The following is a 20,750-nucleotide window of genomic DNA, read 5'->3' as shown; positions in this document are numbered from 1 at the left end:
CGACATATATATATATATATATATATATATATATATATATATATATATATATATATATATTGTGTGTCGTGCCGAATATATAAAACTAGTCAATTAGCAAGAACTCATTTAAAATTAAGTCCTTTCTAAAAATTTCTCTTATACGTTTAAAGATATATTTTTTTCATTAATGCTGATGTAAAAATTTATAATTTTGCACCAAAAGGAACTTAGAAAACTTACCTAACTTATTATAACAAGCGCAATTTATTTTAGCCTAACCCAACTAAATATATTTTAGATTTGTTTGCAATAATTTAATACTAAACAAACACAGTGAAATATATTTTTTTTCGTTAGGTTAAGAATGATTTTGGCGAAATTATTGCATACACAAATTTTCGCTTGTCCTACATGGCAAGATGAACGTTGCTGCTATTTAAGCCAAGATCGCAAGTTCTGCCTATTCGGCACTATATATATATATATATATATATATATATATATATATATATATATATATATATATATATATATATATACAGTGGGCAAGGGCAGCATATTCATTACACTGTTGCATACTGATCAGCAGGCAGAAGAGTTATTAACTGACCCTCCCCTTCCCTCCATCCCTCCCTCCCTCCCCTCACCACTAAACATAATATCACTGCTGTAAACAAAGTTGAGTTTGGTGTTTAAATATAAATTTCAGCTATTTCACAGGTGACCTGCATTTTGCAGGGAAAACTTTTAAAAGTGCCAGTCAGGAACCTCGTGTCAAGTTTCCAGCCCTGACTCTTGACTCGTTCCTCAGTTGTCTGCTTAATTAACGTCCAGTGTGTTCCTTAGTTGTCTGCTTAACATTCAGTGTTCCTTAGTTGTCTGCTTAACATCCAGTGTGTTCCTCAGTTGTTTGCTTAACATCGAGTGTCATTAGGAAAAACTTGCGTGCAGTGTTGTTGTTGCTGCTACAAGTGCATAAGCATAGCGCTTTAGTGAATGTGATCTTAAGTTGAGCGAGCGCTGAGTCAAATTTTGGTCATCCGTCCATCGTTCTTACCAGAAAGGGAATCAAAATTAAAACTTGGTAACAAAGTTTTGAGATTTTCCCCAACTCTTGCATGAGTTATGATGACTTTGAAGGACACTGGTAATAGTTTCTCATATGTAGGGCAGCACAGGCGAGCACAACACTCTACATTACCTGGAAATGAACTTAGGTGTCCCTTAGCTCGATTGCTAGCGCACTCAACTCACACACTGAGGTACAGGGATCGATCTCCGGTACGGGTGGAAACATTAGGATGTGTTTCTTTAAGACACCTGCTGTCCATGTTCACCTATCAGTAAAATAGGTACCTGGGTGTCAGTCGACTGTTATGGATCGCATCCTGGGGACAAAATTGATTTACCCGAAATACCCTGCATAACCAGGGTTTTCTATATAGTAATATGTCACTAATGTCAGCTAGGCTTGTATTTTTTGTACATGTACTTGTAAAAATAAATATTGTTACTACTACTACTACTACTACTACTATGTGGAGTTTTCCGTTTGGTACACCAGGTACGAACCACAGCCAGGTTTGTCAGGTACTGACTAAGTATCTATCCAGTTTCCTCTTGAAGGCAACTAGGGGTCTACTGGTAATCCCTTTGTGTATAATGAAACTCTGTTGAACAATCTTGGGCCCCTGACACTTATCGTGTTTTCTGTCAGGGTACGCATGGCACTCCTGCTTTTCACTGAGGGGGGTGTCACCGTCTGCCGAATATTTTACTTTCGTAGGGAGTGATTTGTGTGTGAAGATTTGGATTTTCCAGGTGTAAATTACGATGTAATTTTCTCCCTTGCGTTCCAAGGAGTACAGGTCAAGGGACTTCAAACGTTCCCAACAATTAAGGTGCTTGACTGAACTTATATGTGCAGTGAAGGTTCTCGGTACATTCTCTAGCTCTGCAATTTCACCTGACTTGAAAGAGACTGTCAGTGTACAGTAGTAGTTCGGTTTAGTAATAATACTAGAAGCACCAGTAATAACATCAGCAACAATACCAGCAATAATATCAGTAATAAGAGCAGCAACAGGTCCAATAATAGTTACTAGATTAACAGTAAAAACACAAGCAGAACTAACAATAACAACAGCATTACCAGTAGCAACAAAAGTAATCAGCACTTAGGAGAACAATGGTAGCAGAGTGAGGGTATTCTTGTGAACAGTGAAGACAGGGCTATTCTTGGTGTGGTTGCAGGGGGGAGGGGGGTAAAAACCTGTGTATTTATATCAAGTATTGTTGCAAGGACACCCCAGTAGTGGTTGATGTGGAGTAGGTGTTGTGGTGGTGGTGTAGTGGCTTCCAGGTGTGTTATGCTAAGCTTAGTGTGGTGGCTTCTGTTGGAGCAGTGGTAGTGTGTGTATATCGTGGTAATATGCTGTGTTGTGCATGTTGCTGTGTCCTTGTTTCATGTGGTGTCTTCATTTTGTATGCAGGACACACACACACACACACACACACACACACACACACACACACACACACATGCGCACACACATGCGCACACACATGCGCACACACATGCGCACACACACACATGCGCACACACATGCGCACACACATGCGCACACACATGCGCACACACACACACATGCGCGCGCACACACACACACACACACACACACACACACACACACACACACACACACACACACACACACAAACCTCACTCAAGGAAAAAGATCTTGGGGTGAGTATAACACCAGGCACATCTCCTGAAGCGCACATCAACCAAATAACTGCTGCAGCATATGGGCGCCTAGCAAACCTCAGAACAGCATTCCGACATCTTAATAAGGAATCATTCAGGACCCTGTACACCGTGTACGTTAGGCCCATATTGGAGTATGCGGCACCAGTTTGGAACCCACACCTAGCCAAGCACGTGAAGAAACTAGAGAAAATGCAAAGGTTTGCAACAAGACTAGTCCCAGAGCTAAGAGGTATGTCCTACGAGGAGAGGTTAAGGGAAATCAACCTGACGACACTGGAGGACAGGAGAGATAGGGGGGACATGATAACGACATACAAAATACTGAGAGGAATTGACAAGGTGGACAAAGACAGGATGTTCCAGAGATTGGACACAGTAACAAGGGGACACAGTTGGAAGCTGAAGACACAGATGAATCACAGGGATGTTAGGAAGTATTTCTTCAGCCACAGAGTAGTCAGTAAGTGGAATAGTTTGGGAAGCGATGTAGTGGAGGCAGGATCCATACATAGCTTTAAGCAGAGGTATGATAAAGCTCACGGCTCAGGGAGAGTGACCTAGTAGCGATCAGTGAAGAGGCGGGGCCAGGAGCTCGGACTCGACCCTCGCAACCTCAACTAGGTGAGTACACACATACACATACACACACACATATACACACACATACACACCTACACACATACATACACACACATACATAAACACACATACATACACATACACATACACACACATACACACACACACACACACCAAAAGCAGTCGAGTCTGTGGTGTTAATAATTGTTTGTGTGTTGTGAGCTGGGGACTCGTGGGCTCGCCTCTAAACCTTCTTTAGGCTGACTTTATCGTATACATGTCAATGGGAAATAACCCATATGTGTTTTATTATATTAGAGTAGTCTGCATAATTTACCACCAATGTGTGTGTATAACATTGCAACCGCTGCATAAGTGTATGAAATGAAGGTGGGTCAAGCTTAATTAAGTTGACGGTGAAGCGCTGGCAAACTGTCTCATACTTATCACTCTACACCAGCATCATCTTACATCAGTCACATCTTTTCGTGAAGATGCGCATTGTTATACCTTCCATAACTTCACCTTGTGTCTTCCACTTGTGTAACAGTGTCTGGTAACGTTGTAGCAGTGTTTGTTAACGTCAAGCAGCCATTACGTAGGCCTGGCTTGCTGAGTAGGAAAACTCTCGATACAGCTAGGAGATAAATCACGGGTCTCAGACACTTGCCAGGTCTTCCCTCGTTCAACATGGTGTCGATCATGCTCAATACTCTGTTCAAAGTACTTCCTCATTTAGATTCCTGAACATAATTATTAACCTGGCCACCACACGCTAAGCTGGATAATTGTTGTGTTTGCTTGTATTAGCCTACTTGCAGTTGCGGGGCGTCGAGCCTCGGCTCTTGGACCCATCTGTACTTCTAAAATATTAAAATTGCACATGTACTTAAATAAAAATAAAATTAACACACTACCTGACGCTTGTGAAGGTTACTCACCTACTCTCACACACAAACACGGTCATTAAAAATTAAAGAATATAGTAGCAGCAAACGAATGTATTAAGTTTCGCCACAGATATATGGACCAGAGTATCAACTGAAGCCTTCATAAGTCTTAACTGGACATTCACTTGGCAAAGACATTCTGAAAACTGTAGTCGTTAAAGCGATGCCATTTTCTGGATCCCACACAGCAACACACATCGCTGAAATTATTCAAGAAGCAATGCATGAATTCAGCACACCAGCTGCCAAAATTTATTTGATAGCATGGGATAATGATGCTAATGCTGGTAAAGGAATCCAGCAACTTAAGAACTCAGAGTGTAGCTGGTTGGTTAGCAGCTTCAAACAGCACCCAGTCTGATGAACAAAGCCATGATGTGTATGCGTATATAAATATATATATATATATATATATATATATATATATATATATATATATATATATATATATATATATATATATATATATATATATATATATATATATATATATATATATATATATATATATATATATATATATATATATATATATATATATATATATATATATATATATATATATATATATATATATATATATATGTCGTGCCGAATAGGCAGAACTTGCGATTTTCGCTTAAATAGCAACGCTCATCTTGCCATATAGGACAAGTGAAAATTTGTGTATGCAATAATTTCGCCAAAATCATTCTGAACCTAACGAAAAAAAATATATTTCATTGTGTTTGTTTAGTACTAAATTATTGTAAACGTATTTAAAATATATTTAGTTGGGTTAGGGTAAAATAAATTGCTCTTGTTATAACAAGGTTAGGTAAGTTTTCTAAGATTCTTTTGGTGCAAAATTAAAAATTTTTACATTAACATTAATGAAAAAAATATATCTTTAAACGTATAAGAGAAAATTTCAGAAAGGACTTAATTTTAAATGAGTTCTTGCTAATTGACCAGTTTTACATATTTGGCACGACATTTTATATATATATATATATATATATATATATATATATATATATATATATATATATATATATATATATATATATAGTACCACCTCTATAGCTGGAATGGGGACCCTCACCCTCAGAGAAGACAATAAACGTACCTCAGGGAAAACTCAAGGTTCTCCCCGGAGCTGTTTGAATATTTTCTTCTCCTACCACCCCCTATATTTTATATTCTATGTGAACATTTATTAATAAACAGAATACATTTGCAGAAAAACATAGACATGAATACAATGGTACAATGTATTAAAGATCATGAATTTCCTCCAGCTCCTCCGAGGCCGGACGCGAGCCAAGTATGCAGCAAGCATTTCCCCTTTGGATGGCCACGCTGAGGCGCTGGAACATGAAAGTGGCTGCCCTTGGGTCCCTGGTGGTGTCGATGAGTCTGGAACCCAATTCTTTAAGGAAACGTGTGGCATTTTTTCCCCATGATCCCAAGGTCTCTGATCCCACTGGGACAAATTGATACTGTTGATACTTGCTGATCTTGTACTCCTCCCTGTGTGTGTATATATATATATATATATATATATATATATATATATATATATATATATATATTATTATTAATTTTTTTATAAACACATCGGCCATCTCCCACCAAAGCAAGGTGGCCCGAAAAAGACAAACTTTCACCATCATTTACTCCATCACTGTCTTGCCAGAGGCTCGCTTACACTACAGTTATAAAACTGCAACATTAGGACCCCTCCTTCAGAGTGCAGGCACTGTACTTCCCATCTCCAGGACTCAAGTCCGGTCTGCCAGTTTACTGAATCCTTTCATAAATGTTACCTTGTTCACATTCCAACAGTACATCAAGTCCTAAGAACCATTTGTCTCCATTTGCTCCTAACACGCTCACGCACGCTTGCTGAAAGTCCAAGCCCCTGGCACACAAAACCTCCTTTACCCCCTCCCTCCAACCTTTCCTAGGCCAATTCCTACCCCACCTTCCCTCCACAACAGATTTTTACGATCTCGAAGTCATTCTATTTTGTTCCCATCCTCTCTACATGTCCGAAGCACCTCAACAACCCCTCCTCAGCCCTCTGGATAACAGTTTGGGTAATCCCGCACCTCCTCCGAATTTCCAAACTACGAATTCTCTGCATTATATCAGTTCTATGATTATATCAGTTCTATAATTTACCTCATCTTTCATAGACCTATCTGCTGATACGTCCACTCCTAAATATCTGAATACATTCACCTCCTCTATACTCTCTCCCTCCAATCTGATATCCATTCTTTCATTACCCAATTTTTTTTATCCTCATCACCTTACTCTTTCCTATATTCACTTTTAATTTTCTTCTTTTACATTACCAGATTCGTCCACCAACCTCTGCAACTTCTCTTTTAGAATCTATCAAAAGCACAGTGTCATCAGCAAAGAGCAACTGTGACAACTCCCACTTCGTGTTAGATTCTTTATTTTTTAATCCCACACCTCTTGCCAACACCCGAGCATTCACTTCTCTTACAGCCCCATCTATAAATATATTGAACAACCATGGTGACATCACGCATCCTTGTCTAAGGCCTACTTTTACTGGGAAATAATCTCCCTCTTTCCTACATACTCTAACTTGAGCCTCACTATCCTCGTAAAAACTCTTCACTGCTTTCAGTAATCTACCTCCTATTCCATACACTTACAACATCTGCCACATTGCCCCCCTATCCACCCTGTCATACGCCTTTTCCAAATCCACAAATGCCACAAAAACCTCTTCACCCTTACGTAAATACTGTTCACCTATATGTTTCACTGTAAACACTTGGTCTACACACCCCCTACCTTTCCTAAAGCCTCCTTGTTCATCTGCTATCCTACTCTCCATCTTACTCTTAATTCTTTCAGTAATAACTCTACCATACACTTTACCAGGTATACTCAACAGACTTATTCCACTATAATTTTGCACTCTCTTTTATCCCTTTTGCCTTTATACAAAGGAACCATGCATGCTCTCTGCCAATCCCTAGGTACCTTACCCTCTTCCATACATTTATTAAATAATAGCACCAACCACTCCAAAACTATATCCCCACCTGCTTTTAACATTCTATCTTTATCCCATAAGTCCCAGCTGCCTTACCCCCTCTCATTCTACCTACTGCCTCACGAACTTCCCCCACACTGTAATAAAATTGTGAAATTCCAAGCGCTTTTGTGACTTCTCACATTATCAAGGAACATAATGCCTTGATAATTCTTGGAATTTCACTATTTTTTCACAGTGGTTGTTCTGCATATTGTGATATCACCTGTTTACTGTGATCTTATTGCATATATATATAAACAGCAAGTTTTATCTATTCGGCATGATACATATATATATATATATATATATATATATATATATATATATATATATATATATATATATATATATATATATATATATATATATGTGTGTGTATGTATCATGCCGAATAGATAAAACTTGCTATTTTGGCGTAAATAGCAACGCTCTTCTTGCCGAGTAAGGCAAGCTAAAATTTGTGTATGCAATAATTTCGTAAAAATCATTCTGAACCTAACGAAAAAAATATATTTCACTGTATTTTTTATTATTAAATTATTCTAAACTTATCTAAAATATATTTAATTGGATTGGGCTAAATTAAATTGCGCTTGTTATAATAAGGTTAGGTAAGTTTTCTAAGGTTCTTTTGGTTTAAAATTATTATTTTTTACATTAACATAAATGAAAAAAAATCTATTTTTAAACGTGTAAGAGAAAATTTTTGAAATGACTTAATTTTAAATGAATTCTTGCTAAATGACCAATTTTACCTACCCCCCCCCCCCACACACACACCAGTTTCGTGTACTTTAAATATCCTACTACCCTTCAGAAATGGGGAAAATTGTTGGCAAAACTCTTCAAATTGCAAAGGATCCAGCGAATCAAGCAAGAATAGGTAAAAAAAAAAAATAAAGGAATTGAAGAATTTGATGAGTTTGATTTTGAAGACTGCTGTAAGGAATAGTAGCCTCGGCATAATTTTCCAAATCACAAAAGCAACATGTACTGGTAGTTATGTTACCACAAAACAAGAACAAAAATAGACAAAATATATGGCAACTGCATTATTGGTTTAAGGTAATCCACTAGAGGAGTGGAAAATATAATGTGGTAGTTGTGTGTTGTGTGGCCAGGGTAACAGTAAGTGGCCAGGGTAACAGTAAGTGGCCAGGGTAACAGTAAATATGTGAGTTTACCCGCCCTGTCCCCTGTGTTGTGTGGCCAGGGTAACAGTAAATATGTGAGTTCACCCGCTCTGTCCCCTGTGTTGTGTGGCCAGGGTAACAGTAAATATGTGAGTTCACCTGCCCTGTCCCCTGTGTTGTGTGGCCAGGGTAACAGTAAATATGTGAGTTCACCTGCCCTGTCCCCTGTGTTGTGTGGCCAGGGTAACAGTAAATATGTGAGTTCACCCGCTCTGTCCCCTGTGTTGTGTGGCCAGGGTAACAGTAAATATGTGAGTTCACCTGCCCTGTCCCCTGTGTTGTGTGGCCAGGGTAACAGTAAATATGTGAGTTCACCTGCCCTGTCCCCTGTGTTGTGTGGCCAGGGTAACAGTAAATATGTGAGTTTACCCGCCCTGTCCCCTGTGTTGTGTGGCCAGGGTAACAGTAAATATGTGAGTTCACCCGCCCTGTCCCCTGTGTTGTGTGGCCAGGGTAACAGTAAATATGAGTTTACCTGCCCTGTCCCCTGTGTTGTGTGGCCAGGGTAACAGTAAATATGTGAGTTCACCCGCCCTGTCCCCTGTGTTGTGTGGCCAGGGTAACAGTAAATATGTGAGTTCACCTGCCCTGTCCCCTGTGTTGTGTGGCCAGGGTAACAGTAAATATGTGAGTTCACCCGCCCTGTCCCCTGTGTTGTGTGGCCAGGGTAACAGTAAATATGTGAGTTCACCCGCCCTGTCCCCTGTGTTGTGTGGCCAGGGTAACAGTAAATATGTGAGTTCACCTGCCCTGTCCCCTGTGTTGTGTGGCCAGGGTAACAGTAAATATGTGAGTTCACCCGCCCTGTCCCCTGTGTTGTGTGGCCAGGGTAACAGTAAATATGTGAGTTCACCTGCCCTGTCCCCTGTGTTGTGTGGCCAGGGTAACAGTAAATATGTGAGTTCACCCGCCCTGTCCCCTGTGTTGTGTGGCCAGGGTAACAGTAAATATGTGAGTTTACCCGCCCTGTCCCCTGTGTTGTGTGGCCAGGGTAACAGTAAATATGTGAGTTTACCCGCCCTGTCCCCTGTGTTGTGTGGCCAGGGTAACAGTAAATATGTGAGTTTACCCGCCCTGTCCCCTGTGTTGTGTGGCCAGGGTAACAGTAAATATGTGAGTTCACCTGCCCTGTAACCCCTGTGTTGTGTGGCCAGGGTAACAGTAAATATGTGAGTTCACCTGCCCTGTCCCCTGTGTTGTGTGGCCAGGGTAACAGTAAATATGTGAGTTCACCTGCCCTGTCCCCTGTGTTGTGTGGCCAGGGTAACAGTAAATATGTGAGTTTACCTGCCCTGTCCCCTGTGTTGTGTGGCCAGGGTAACAGTAAATATGTGAGTTCACCTGCCCTGTCCCCTGTGTTGTGTGGCCAGGGTAACAGTAAATATGTGAGTTTACCTGCCCTGTCCCCTGTGTTGTGTGGCCAGGGTAACAGTAAATATGTGAGTTTACCTGCCCTGTCCCCTGTGTTGTGTGGCCAGGGTAACAGTAAATATGTGAGTTTACCTGCCCTGTCCCCTGTGTTGTGTGGCCAGGGTAACAGTAAATATGTGAGTTTACCTGCCCTGTCCCCTGTGTTGTATGGCCAGGGTAACAGTAAATATGTGAGTTCACCTGCCCTGTCCCCTGTGTTGTGTGGCCAGGGTAACAGTAAATATGTGAGTTTACCCGCCCTGTCCCCTGTGTTGTGTGGCCAGGGTAACAGTAAATATGTGAGTTCACCCGCCCTGTCCCCTGTGTTGTGTGGCCAGGGTAACAGTAAATATGTGAGTTCACCTGCCCTGTCCCCTGTGTTGTGTGGCCAGGGTAACAGTAAATATGTGAGTTCACCTGCCCTGTCCCCTGTGTTTTGTGGCCAGGGTAACAGTAAATATGTGAGTTCACCCGCCCTGTCCCCTGTGTTGTGTGGCCAGGGTAACAGTAAATATGTGAGTTCACCTGCCCTGTCCCCTGTGTTGTGTGGCCAGGGTAACAGTAAATATGTGAGTTCACCTGCCCTGTCCCCTGTGTTGTGTGGCCAGGGTAACAGTAAATATGTGAGTTTACCTGCCCTGTCCCCTGTGTTGTGTGGCCAGGGTAACAGTAAATATGTGAGTTCACCTGCCCTGTCCCCTGTGTTGTGTGGCCAGGGTAACAGTAAATATGTGAGTTTACCTGCCCTGTCCCCTGTGTTGTGTGGCCAGGGTAACAGTAAATATGTGAGTTTACCTGCCCTGTCCCCTGTGTTGTGTGGCCAGGGTAACAGTAAATATGTGAGTTTACCTGCCCTGTCCCCTGTGTTGTGTGGCCAGGGTAACAGTAAATATGTGAGTTTACCTGCCCTGTCCCCTGTGTTGTATGGCCAGGGTAACAGTAAATATGTGAGTTCACCTGCCCTGTCCCCTGTGTTGTGTGGCCAGGGTAACAGTAAATATGTGAGTTTACCCGCCCTGTCCCCTGTGTTGTGTGGCCAGGGTAACAGTAAATATGTGAGTTCACCCGCCCTGTCCCCTGTGTTGTGTGGCCAGGGTAACAGTAAATATGTGAGTTTACCCACCCTGTCCCCTGTGTTGTGTGGCCAGGGTAACAGTAAATATGTGAGTTTACCCGCCCTGTCCCCTGTGTTGTGTGGCCAGGGTAACAGTAAATATGTGAGTTCACCTGCCCTGTCCCCTGTGTTGTGTGGCCAGGGTAACAGTAAATATGTGAGTTCACCTGCCCTGTCCCCTGTGTTTTGTGGCCAGGGTAACAGTAAATATGTGAGTTCACCCGCCCTGTCCCCTGTGTTGTGTGGCCAGGGTAACAGTAAATATGTGAGTTCACCTGCCCTGTCCCCTGTGTTGTGTGGCCAGGGTAACAGTAAATATGTGAGTTCACCTGCCCTGTCCCCTGTGTTGTGTGGCCAGGGTAACAGTAAATATGTGAGTTTACCTGCCCTGTCCCCTGTGTTGTGTGGCCAGGGTAACAGTAAATATGTGAGTTCACCTGCCCTGTCCCCTGTGTTGTGTGGCCAGGGTAACAGTAAATATGTGAGTTTACCTGCCCTGTCCCCTGTGTTGTGTGGCCAGGGTAACAGTAAATATGTGAGTTTACCTGCCCTGTCCCCTGTGTTGTGTGGCCAGGGTAACAGTAAATATGTGAGTTTACCTGCCCTGTCCCCTGTGTTGTGTGGCCAGGGTAACAGTAAATATGTGAGTTTACCTGCCCTGTCCCCTGTGTTGTGTGGTCAGGGTAACAGTAAATATGTGAGTTCACCTGCCCTGTCCCCTGTGTTGTGTGGCCAGGGTAACAGTAAATATGTGAGTTCACCCGCCCTGTCCCCTGTGTTGTGTGGCCAGGGTAACAGTAAATATGTGAGTTCACCTGCCCTGTCCCCTGTGTTGTGTGGCCAGGGTAACAGTAAATATGTGAGTTCACCTGCCCTGTCCCCTGTGTTGTGTGGCCAGGGTAACAGTAAATATGTGAGTTCACCTGCCCTGTCCCCTGTGTTTTGTGGCCAGGGTAACAGTAAATATGTGAGTTCACCCGCCCTGTCCCCTGTGTTGTGTGGCCAGGGTAACAGTAAATATGTGAGTTCACCTGCCCTGTCCCCTGTGTTGTGTGGCCAGGGTAACAGTAAATATGTGAGTTCACCTGCCCTGTCCCCTGTGTTGTGTGGCCAGGGTAACAGTAAATATGTGAGTTCACCCGCCCTGTCCCCTGTGTTGTGTGGCCAGGGTAACAGTAAATATGTGAGTTCACCTGCCCTGTCCCCTGTGTTGTGTGGCCAGGGTAACAGTAAATATGTGAGTTCACCCGCCCTGTCCCCTGTGTTGTGTGGCCAGGGTAACAGTAAATATGTGAGTTCACCTGCCCTGTCCCCTGTGTTGTGTGGCCAGGGTAACAGTAAATATGTGAGTTCACCCGCCCTGTCCCCTGTGTTGTGTGGCCAGGGTAACAGTAAATATGTGAGTTCACCTGCCCTGTCCCCTGTGTTGTGTGGCCAGGGTAACAGTAAATATGTGAGTTTACCCGCCCTGTCCCCTGTGTTGTGTGGCCAGGGTAACAGTAAATATGTGAGTTCACCTGCCCTGTCCCCAGTGTTGTGTGGCCAGGGTAACAGTAAATATGTGAGTTTACCCGCCCTGTCCCCTGTGTTGTGTGGTCAGGGTAACAGTAAATATGTGAGTTCACCTGCCCTGTCCCCTGTGTTGTGTGGCCAGGGTAACAGTAAATATGTGAGTTCACCTGCCCTGTCCCCTGTGTTGTGTGGCCAGGGTAACAGTAAATATGTGAGTTCACCTGCCCTGTCCCCTGTGTTGTGTGGCCAGGGTAACAGTAAATATGTGAGTTTACCCGCCCTGTCCCCTGTGTTGTGTGGCCAGGGTAACAGTAAATATGTGAGTTCACCCGCCCTGTCCCCTGTGTTGTGTGGCCAGGGTAACAGTAAATATGTGAGTTTACCCGCCCTGTCCCCTGTGTTGTGTGGCCAGGGTAACAGTAAATATGTGAGTTCACCTGCCCTGTCCCCTGTGTTGTGTGGCCAGGGTAACAGTAAATATGTGAGTTTACCCGCCCTGTCCCCTGTGTTGTGTGGCCAGGGTAACAGTAAATATGTGAGTTCACCCGCCCTGTCCCCTGTGTTGTGTGGCCAGGGTAACAGTAAATATGTGAGTTTACCCGCCCTGTCCCCTGTGTTGTGTGGCCAGGGTAACAGTAAATATGTGAGTTCACCTGCCCTGTCCCCTGTGTTGTGTGGCCAGGGTAACAGTAAATATGTGAGTTTACCCGCCCTGTCCCCTGTGTTGTGTGGCCAGGGTAACAGTAAATATGTGAGTTCACTCGCCCTGTCCCCTGTGTTGTGTGGCCAGGGTAACAGTAAATATGTGAGTTTACCCGCCCTGTCCCCTGTGTTGTGTGGCCAGGGTAACAGTAAATATGTGAGTTCACTCGCCCTGTCCCCTGTGTTGTGTGGCCAGGGTAACAGTAAATATGTGAGTTCACCCGCCCTGTCCCCTGTGTTGTGTGGCCAGGGTAACAGTAAATATGTGAGTTCACCTGCCCTGTCCCCTGTGTTGTGTGGCCCTACCCGTGTCCCCTGTGTTGTGTGGCCAGGGTAACAGTAAATATGTGAGTTCACCCGCCCTGTCCCCTGTGTTGTGTGGCCAGGGTAACAGTAAATATGTGAGTTCACCCGCCCTGTCCCCTGTGTTGTGTGGCCAGGGTAACAGTAAATATGTGAGTTCACCCGCCCTGTCCCCTGTGTTGTGTGGCCAGGGTAACAGTAAATATGTGAGTTCACCCGCCCTGTCCCCTGTGTTGTGTGGCCAGGGTAACAGTAAATATGTGAGTTCACCCGCCCTGTCCCCTGTGTTGTGTGGCCAGGGTAACAGTAAATATGTGAGTTCACCCGCCCTGTCCCCTGTGTTGTGTGGCCAGGGTAACAGTAAATATGTGAGTTCACCCGCCCTGTCCCCTGTGTTGTGTGGCCAGGGTAACAGTAAATATGTGAGTTCACCCGCCCTGTCCCCTGTGTTGTGTGGCCAGGGTAACAGTAAATATGTGAGTTCACCCGCCCTGTCCCCTGTGTTGTGTGGCCAGGGTAACAGTAAATATGTGAGTTCACCCGCCCTGTCCCCTGTGTTGTGTGGCCAGGGTAACAGTAAATATGTGAGTTCACCCGCCCTGTCCCCTGTGTTGTGTGGCCAGGGTAACAGTAAATATGTGAGTTCACCCGCCCTGTCCCCTGTGTTGTGTGGCCAGGGTAACAGTAAATATGTGAGTTCACCCGCCCTGTCCCCTGTGTTGTGTGGCCAGGGTAACAGTAAATATGTGAGTTCACCCGCCCTGTCCCCTGTGTTGTGTGGCCAGGGTAACAGTAAATATGTGAGTTCACCCGCCCTGTCCCCTGTGTTGTGTGGCCAGGGTAACAGTAAATATGTGAGTTCACCCGCCCTGTCCCCTGTGTTGTGTGGCCAGGGTAACAGTAAATATGTGAGTTCACCCGCCCTGTGTTGTGTGGCCAGGGTAACAGTAAATATGTGAGTTCACCCGCCCTGTCCCCTGTGTTGTGTGGCCAGGGTAACAGTAAATATGTGAGTTCACCCGCCCTGTCCCCTGTGTTGTGTGGCCAGGGTAACAGTAAATATGTGAGTTCACCCGCCCTGTCCCCTGTGTTGTGTGGCCAGGGTAACAGTAAATATGTGAGTTCACCCGCCCTGTCCCCTGTGTTGTGTGGCCAGGGTAACAGTAAATATGTGAGTTCACCCGCCCTGTCCCCTGTGTTGTGTGGCCAGGGTAACAGTAAATATGTGAGTTCACCCGCCCTGTCCCCTGTGTTGTGTGGCCAGGGTAACAGTAAATATGTGAGTTCACCTGCCCTGTCCCCTGTGTTGTGTGGCCAGGGTAACAGTAAATATGTGAGTTCACCTGCCCTGTCCCCTGTGTTGTGTGGCCAGGGTAACAGTAAATATGTGAGTTCACCCGCTCTGTCCCCTGTGTTGTGTTGTGTGGTCAGGGTAACAGTAAATATGTGAGTTCACCCGCCCTGTCCCCTGTGTTGTGTGGTCAGGGTAACAGTAAATATGTGAGTTCACCCGCCCTGTCCCCTGTGTTGTGTGGCCAGGGTAACAGTAAATATGTGAGTTCACCTGCCCTGTCCCCTGTGTTGTGTGGTCACGGTAACAGTAAATATGTGAGTTCACCCGCCCTGTCCCCTGTGTTGTGTGGTCAGGGTAACAGTAAATATGTGAGTTCACCCGCCCTGTCCCCTGTGTTGTATGGCCAGGGTAACAGTAAATATGTGAGTTCACCCGCCCTGTCCCCTGTGTTGTGTGGCCAGGGTAACAGTAAATATGTGAGTTCACCCGCCCTGTCCCCTGTGTTGTGTGGCCAGGGTAACAGTAAATATGTGAGTTCACCTGCCCTGTCCCCTGTGTTGTGTGGCCAGGGTAACAGTAAATATGTGAGTTCACCTGCCCTGTCCCCTGTGTTGTGTGGCCAGGGTAACAGTAAATATGTGAGTTCACCCGCTCTGTCCCCTGTGTTGTGTTGTGTGGTCAGGGTAACAGTAAATATGTGAGTTCACCCGCCCTGTCCCCTGTGTTGTGTGGTCAGGGTAACAGTAAATATGTGAGTTCACCCGCCCTGTCCCCTGTGTTGTGTGGCCAGGGTAACAGTAAATATGTGAGTTCACCTGCCCTGTCCCCTGTGTTGTGTGGTCACGGTAACAGTAAATATGTGAGTTCACCTGCCCTGTCCCCTGTGTTGTGTGGTCACGGTAACAGTAAATATGTGAGTTCACCCGCCCTGTCCCCTGTGTTGTGTGGTCACGGTAACAGTAAATATGTGAGTTCACCCGCCCTGTCCCCTGTGTTGTGTGGTCAGGGTAACAGTAAATATGTGAGTTCACCCGCCCTGTCCCCTGTGTTGTGTGGTCAGGGTAACAGTAAATATGTGAGTTCACCCGCCCTGTCCCCTGTGTTGTATGGCCAGGGTAACAGTAAATATGTGAGTTCACCCGCCCTGTCCCCTGTGTTGTGTGGCCAGGGTAACAGTAAATATGTGAGTTCACCCGCCCTGTCCCCTGTGTTGTGTGGCCAGGGTAACAGTAAATATGTGAGTTCACCTGCCCTGTCCCCTGTGTTGTGTGGCCAGGGTAACAGTAAATATGTGAGTTCACCTGCCCTGTCCCCTGTGTTGTGTGGCCAGGGTAACAGTAAATATGTGAGTTCACCCGCTCTGTCCCCTGTGTTGTGTTGTGTGGTCAGGGTAACAGTAAATATGTGAGTTCACCCGCCCTGTCCCCTGTGTTGTGTGGTCAGGGTAACAGTAAATATGTGAGTTCACCCGCCCTGTCCCCTGTGTTGTGTGGCCAGGGTAACAGTAAATATGTGAGTTCACCTGCCCTGTCCCCTGTGTTGTGTGGTCACGGTAACAGTAAATATGTGAGTTCACCCGCCCTGTCCCCTGTGTTGTGTGGTCAGGGTAACAGTAAATATGTGAGTTCACCCGCCCTGTCCCCTGTGTTGTGTGGTCAGGGTAACAGTAAATATGTGAGTTCCCCCGCCCTGTCCCCTTCACTGCTCACTGTGACAGTTGTCACCAGTGCTGTTTATAACTAAGTTAACTGACGACAATGACGTGATCATCTTCCTTAACTTCCGTTTGAGAATTTTTAATTTTACCGATTAATGTAGGTTACTTGTTTATTTTTAATTTACGGTATTAGACTAATGTATATATATATATTTTTAATGTGTTTCTTCAAGTTTAAACAAAATAAAAAGTTTAAACTGTATAATGGAAACGTGTTAGTTAATTCAGTTTAATAATGGAGCGAGGTTTGGCAAGTTCTAAACTCTTATTTTAAATTTTAGATTTCCAGTTGTTTTGTAAAGTTTTAAACAAGTAGTATTTTCAGTGTGTTGAATTTTTAAGTTTCATTTTAACACTGTAAATTATTCAGACTTACATTTTCGTGGTTGATTTTTGTCCTCATCAAATTACTATGCAGACACATTCCGATTTTTTTTTTCAGTTTATAAGCCTGAAAGGGGCGCCTGTAACTGGTAATAACACTGACTTCTCAAAGAAATTATGCTAATTCAGTATTTAACGTCTCTTGATTTAAATATACCTAATGAGCAGTAATCATTGCCTCGTATACTGAACACAGTTATCATTAATTATGTAATTAAATATACTGAAAGCTTATCAGTATTGGTATAGTCCCATCCCTGGTAATAGCATAAGCCACCCTCCTGGAACCCATTGCAGAGATTATAAGCCACCCTCCTGGAACCCATTTCAAATGTTATAATATGAGCCACTTTCCTGGAACACATTCCAACATTTAGCTAGGTATCTGAAAACTACTATAAACTTTGTCAGCATAGCATATAACTTTCTCGCTGTACCTCTCCATCCTCTTCTGCGTCTGAGCCCAATGTTGTGGGTTGTATCCCGGGGAGGGGGAAATATATGCTAGAAATTCCAGTACCTGCTGCTGGATGTATCCAGTCTTGGGAACAAAGTATTCCCTGTACTAATGATAATTAAGCTAAAAAATTGGGAGCTATCTTCACCTCCCCCCTCCTCTTGTTTCCTCCCTCTCATTATCCCCCACTCCACTCCTCTCGCTCATAATGTCGATGTTAATGGCATCAGTAGTTAAGAGCTGCTACAAGGATATATCGTCATTGTGCTGGGACTGACAGTAGTGATTCCAGAGCTTTATTTCTTATCCTGGTAGCGATGATGCTTTCTTGACTTGTTGATGCTGCTGCCATTGGTGGCGGTTGTTGTTGTTTATTGACTCTTAGTGACGGTAGTGGTGGTGGCGGTTAGTTGGTGGTAGTAGTTGTTGTTTGTCACTGATGATGATGGTTGTAGTAAAACTATTGTATTATTGTTGCTGTAGCTATTGCCACTGCTGTTCATAATGCTACTACTTTTTTCTGCTGTTTCTGTTGCTGCTGCTAATGCTACTGCAGTTTATTTCCTGTTGCTGCTACTACTGTTGTTGCTTCTTCTGCTACTGATGTTGATTTTGCTGCTAAGTGTTACTACTGTTACTGCTTTTTTTTCTGTGGTGGTGGTGGCGCTGCTGTTGCTTTTCATGCTCCTGCTTGTGGTGCTGTCTCAATGCCGAAGAAATTTGGTGATTAAGATGGGGAAGGGGATGGGTGAAGGGAGGGGTGGGAGGGGGAGCAAGGCCGAGGACACTACACTTATGGTGAGAGAGTTGGTCTACTGCTGCTGGGAAGTGGGTAGTATAGGTAGTGTAGGGTGAGTAGTGTGGGTGGTAACTACACCCACACACCTGACACCCACACCTGAGCTCGGTGTGGGTGTCAGGGTACTGAATTCATGAAATTTTGATTGTGTGTGTGTGTGTGTGTGTGTGTGTGTGTGTTTTGTGTGTGTGTAATTACCTATTAGTAGCTACAGTAGCAGAATTATGTGCGTCGAGTCTCATCTTCAATACTCTGTTCATTATATATATATATATATATATATATATATATATATATATATATATATATATATATATATATATATAAATTTGTAATGGTTGCATCACTTACTAATTCCCTCCTCTAATACATTCCACTGATCAAACTGCTCTAAGAAGAAAAATATTCTATCATTTCCTGCCCAGTCTTCGATACTCTGCAACTCTTGTTATCGCTGCTCCAGTTACTAAGAAATGTTCTTAGTCACGTCTCTTCTTTTCTTGCTATCAATCAACATACACATCTTCAATGTTTTCAACCTTTCATCATAGTTCATATTGTTCAACTCTGGCAGCTATTTTGTATCTCTGAAAATTTTCTATATTATCTGTGTTTTTTTACCAGATAACCGGCACTACACAACCACTGCATATTCCGATTCTGTCCTAATATAAGTTATAAACAACTTTTTTAACATTTGAAAGTTATTTTATAGTTTGCCAGCGTAACATAAAAGTTTCTCACAACTTTACTGTTCTGATCTTCCAGTGACGTATTTATTAATAACTCCTCCTAGTTCCCTTCCTGTCTGATACTCTCATGGCTCTGTTATACAGTTTGTCTGCGATAAAAACCTGCTACATCAGAAACATCTCTTGTCAACACACACTGAAACTTTTTGTTCAATACTTAACACATTTTCTCCTCTACCTTCTTCATTTCATGTTGATGTAGATTTGCCAGGACGGTTCCTGGTTCAGGTCTTCTCCATATGGTGACCTGGCAGTGGCTCCCGTAGTAGTGCCGCAGTTTGTACACCACTACACCAAGGGCACCCTTTTATTTATTCTTTGTATTTTGTCTTTAATATTTTACTTTACTTTTTACAAACAAATGAAAGGTTTTGGCTCTACCTTGTTCTTGTCTATTTCCTTTTCAAAATATCTTTCTTCCTCTCTCCTTACATTTGTATATTCATGTCTAGCTTCCTTGAATCTCTGATAAGTTTACTGATTACCTGCTTCTTATACTGATTCCAACATCTTTATATTCTTCATAGTTCTACAACATCTTCCATTAAATAATTCTTTATTATTCTGTCTTATATTCCTATTTGTAATGAAGTTTTTAATTCCATTTTCATAACACTATTGAACTCTTTGTTCAGATTATTTGTAAATTATTACTGTAGTTAATTCCTCTAAAATACTGTTTTTAAAACATTGGAATTCCCTTTCTAACAATCTAGTCGTTCCTGTTCATGAATTTTATTTCCTAAGTCACATTTCACTGCATGTTATTTCTAACACAACAACGTCACACTTTCCAAGTGGGTTTAAGTAAGTTATATTGAAAAATTTCCTCCTTTGTTGAAGTAAACACTAATATTGAGAGTGTACTGTTGTCCCTTCATGTACATGATGATGATGTACAAGAAACCTCTCATTCATTATATTGAGGAAATCTGCAGTTCCAGCCTCACAGCCTAATTTATGTCTTTATAGTTAAAATCTCCAGGTACCACTCTGTGTGTGTGTGTGTGTGTGTGTGTGTGTGTGTGTGTGTGTGTGTGTGTGTGTGTGTGTGTGTGTGTGTGTGTGTGTACACAAGAGTGACAGTAGCAGTCCTCACACAGGTATACGTGAGGAACCACTGTGAAGTTCGTAGTATGCTCAGCGGATATGTGGTGGCCTTCGATAAACACTGGAACCTGGCCCTTAGTGACGTGGACGAGGTCTTCCAGAAGAAGCTCCGCTGCAAGACCCCCGCCCTAGGTACGTCTCTCCAGCACTCCCACCCTAGGTACGTCTCTCCAGCACTCCCACCCTAGGTACGTCTCTCCAGCACTCCCACCCTAGGTACGTCTCTCCAGCACTCTCACCCGAGGTACGTCTCTCCAGCACTCTCACCCGAGGTACGTCTCTCCAGCACTCTCACCCTAGGTACGTCTCTCCAGCACTCCCACCCGAGGTACGTCTCCCCAGCACTCCCACCCCAGGTACGTCTCTCCAGCACTCCCACCCTAGGTACGTCTCTCCAGCACTCCCACCCTAGGTACGTCTCTCCGGCACTCCCACCCTAGGTACGCCTCCTCCAACAACTCCAGCCCTAGGTAGTGTCCGTGGAGGTGATCAGGGAGGAGGTGGTAGGAGGGATCTAAGTTGATGTGAAGGTAATCACGTGGTCTGCTGAGGACTGTGAGGACTGAAGGACTCAAGTGTGAAAACATTTCTGGGGTGGTGATATTGTTCCTGGGGTATTGTGAAACATTCTGGGGTGGTGGTATTGTTCCTGGGGTAT

General features: G+C 43.8%; 2 protein-coding genes across 5 annotated transcripts in view; one reads left to right on the top strand and one right to left on the bottom strand.

Moving 5' to 3' along the window:
* Window positions 1-20,750, bottom strand: part of LOC128684111 (ecdysone-induced protein 74EF) — a 1,067,593-nt gene that overhangs the window by 632,930 nt on the left and 413,913 nt on the right. The window lies entirely within an intron of this gene.
* Lsm11 (U6 snRNA-associated Sm-like protein LSm11) overlaps window positions 1-20,750 on the top strand; it is a 60,198-nt gene that overhangs the window by 14,752 nt on the left and 24,696 nt on the right. The window contains exon 4 of the mRNA XM_053801495.2: window positions 20,086-20,224. Coding sequence (XP_053657470.2) covers window positions 20,086-20,224 — 139 coding nt within the window. The remainder of the gene's footprint in view (window positions 1-20,085; window positions 20,225-20,750) is intronic.

The sequence above is a fragment of the Cherax quadricarinatus genome, chromosome 3, assembly GCF_038502225.1.
Source record: "Cherax quadricarinatus isolate ZL_2023a chromosome 3, ASM3850222v1, whole genome shotgun sequence".
Lineage (NCBI taxonomy): Eukaryota > Metazoa > Arthropoda > Malacostraca > Decapoda > Parastacidae > Cherax > Cherax quadricarinatus.
This window is presented reverse-complemented; position numbering and strand designations above follow the sequence as displayed.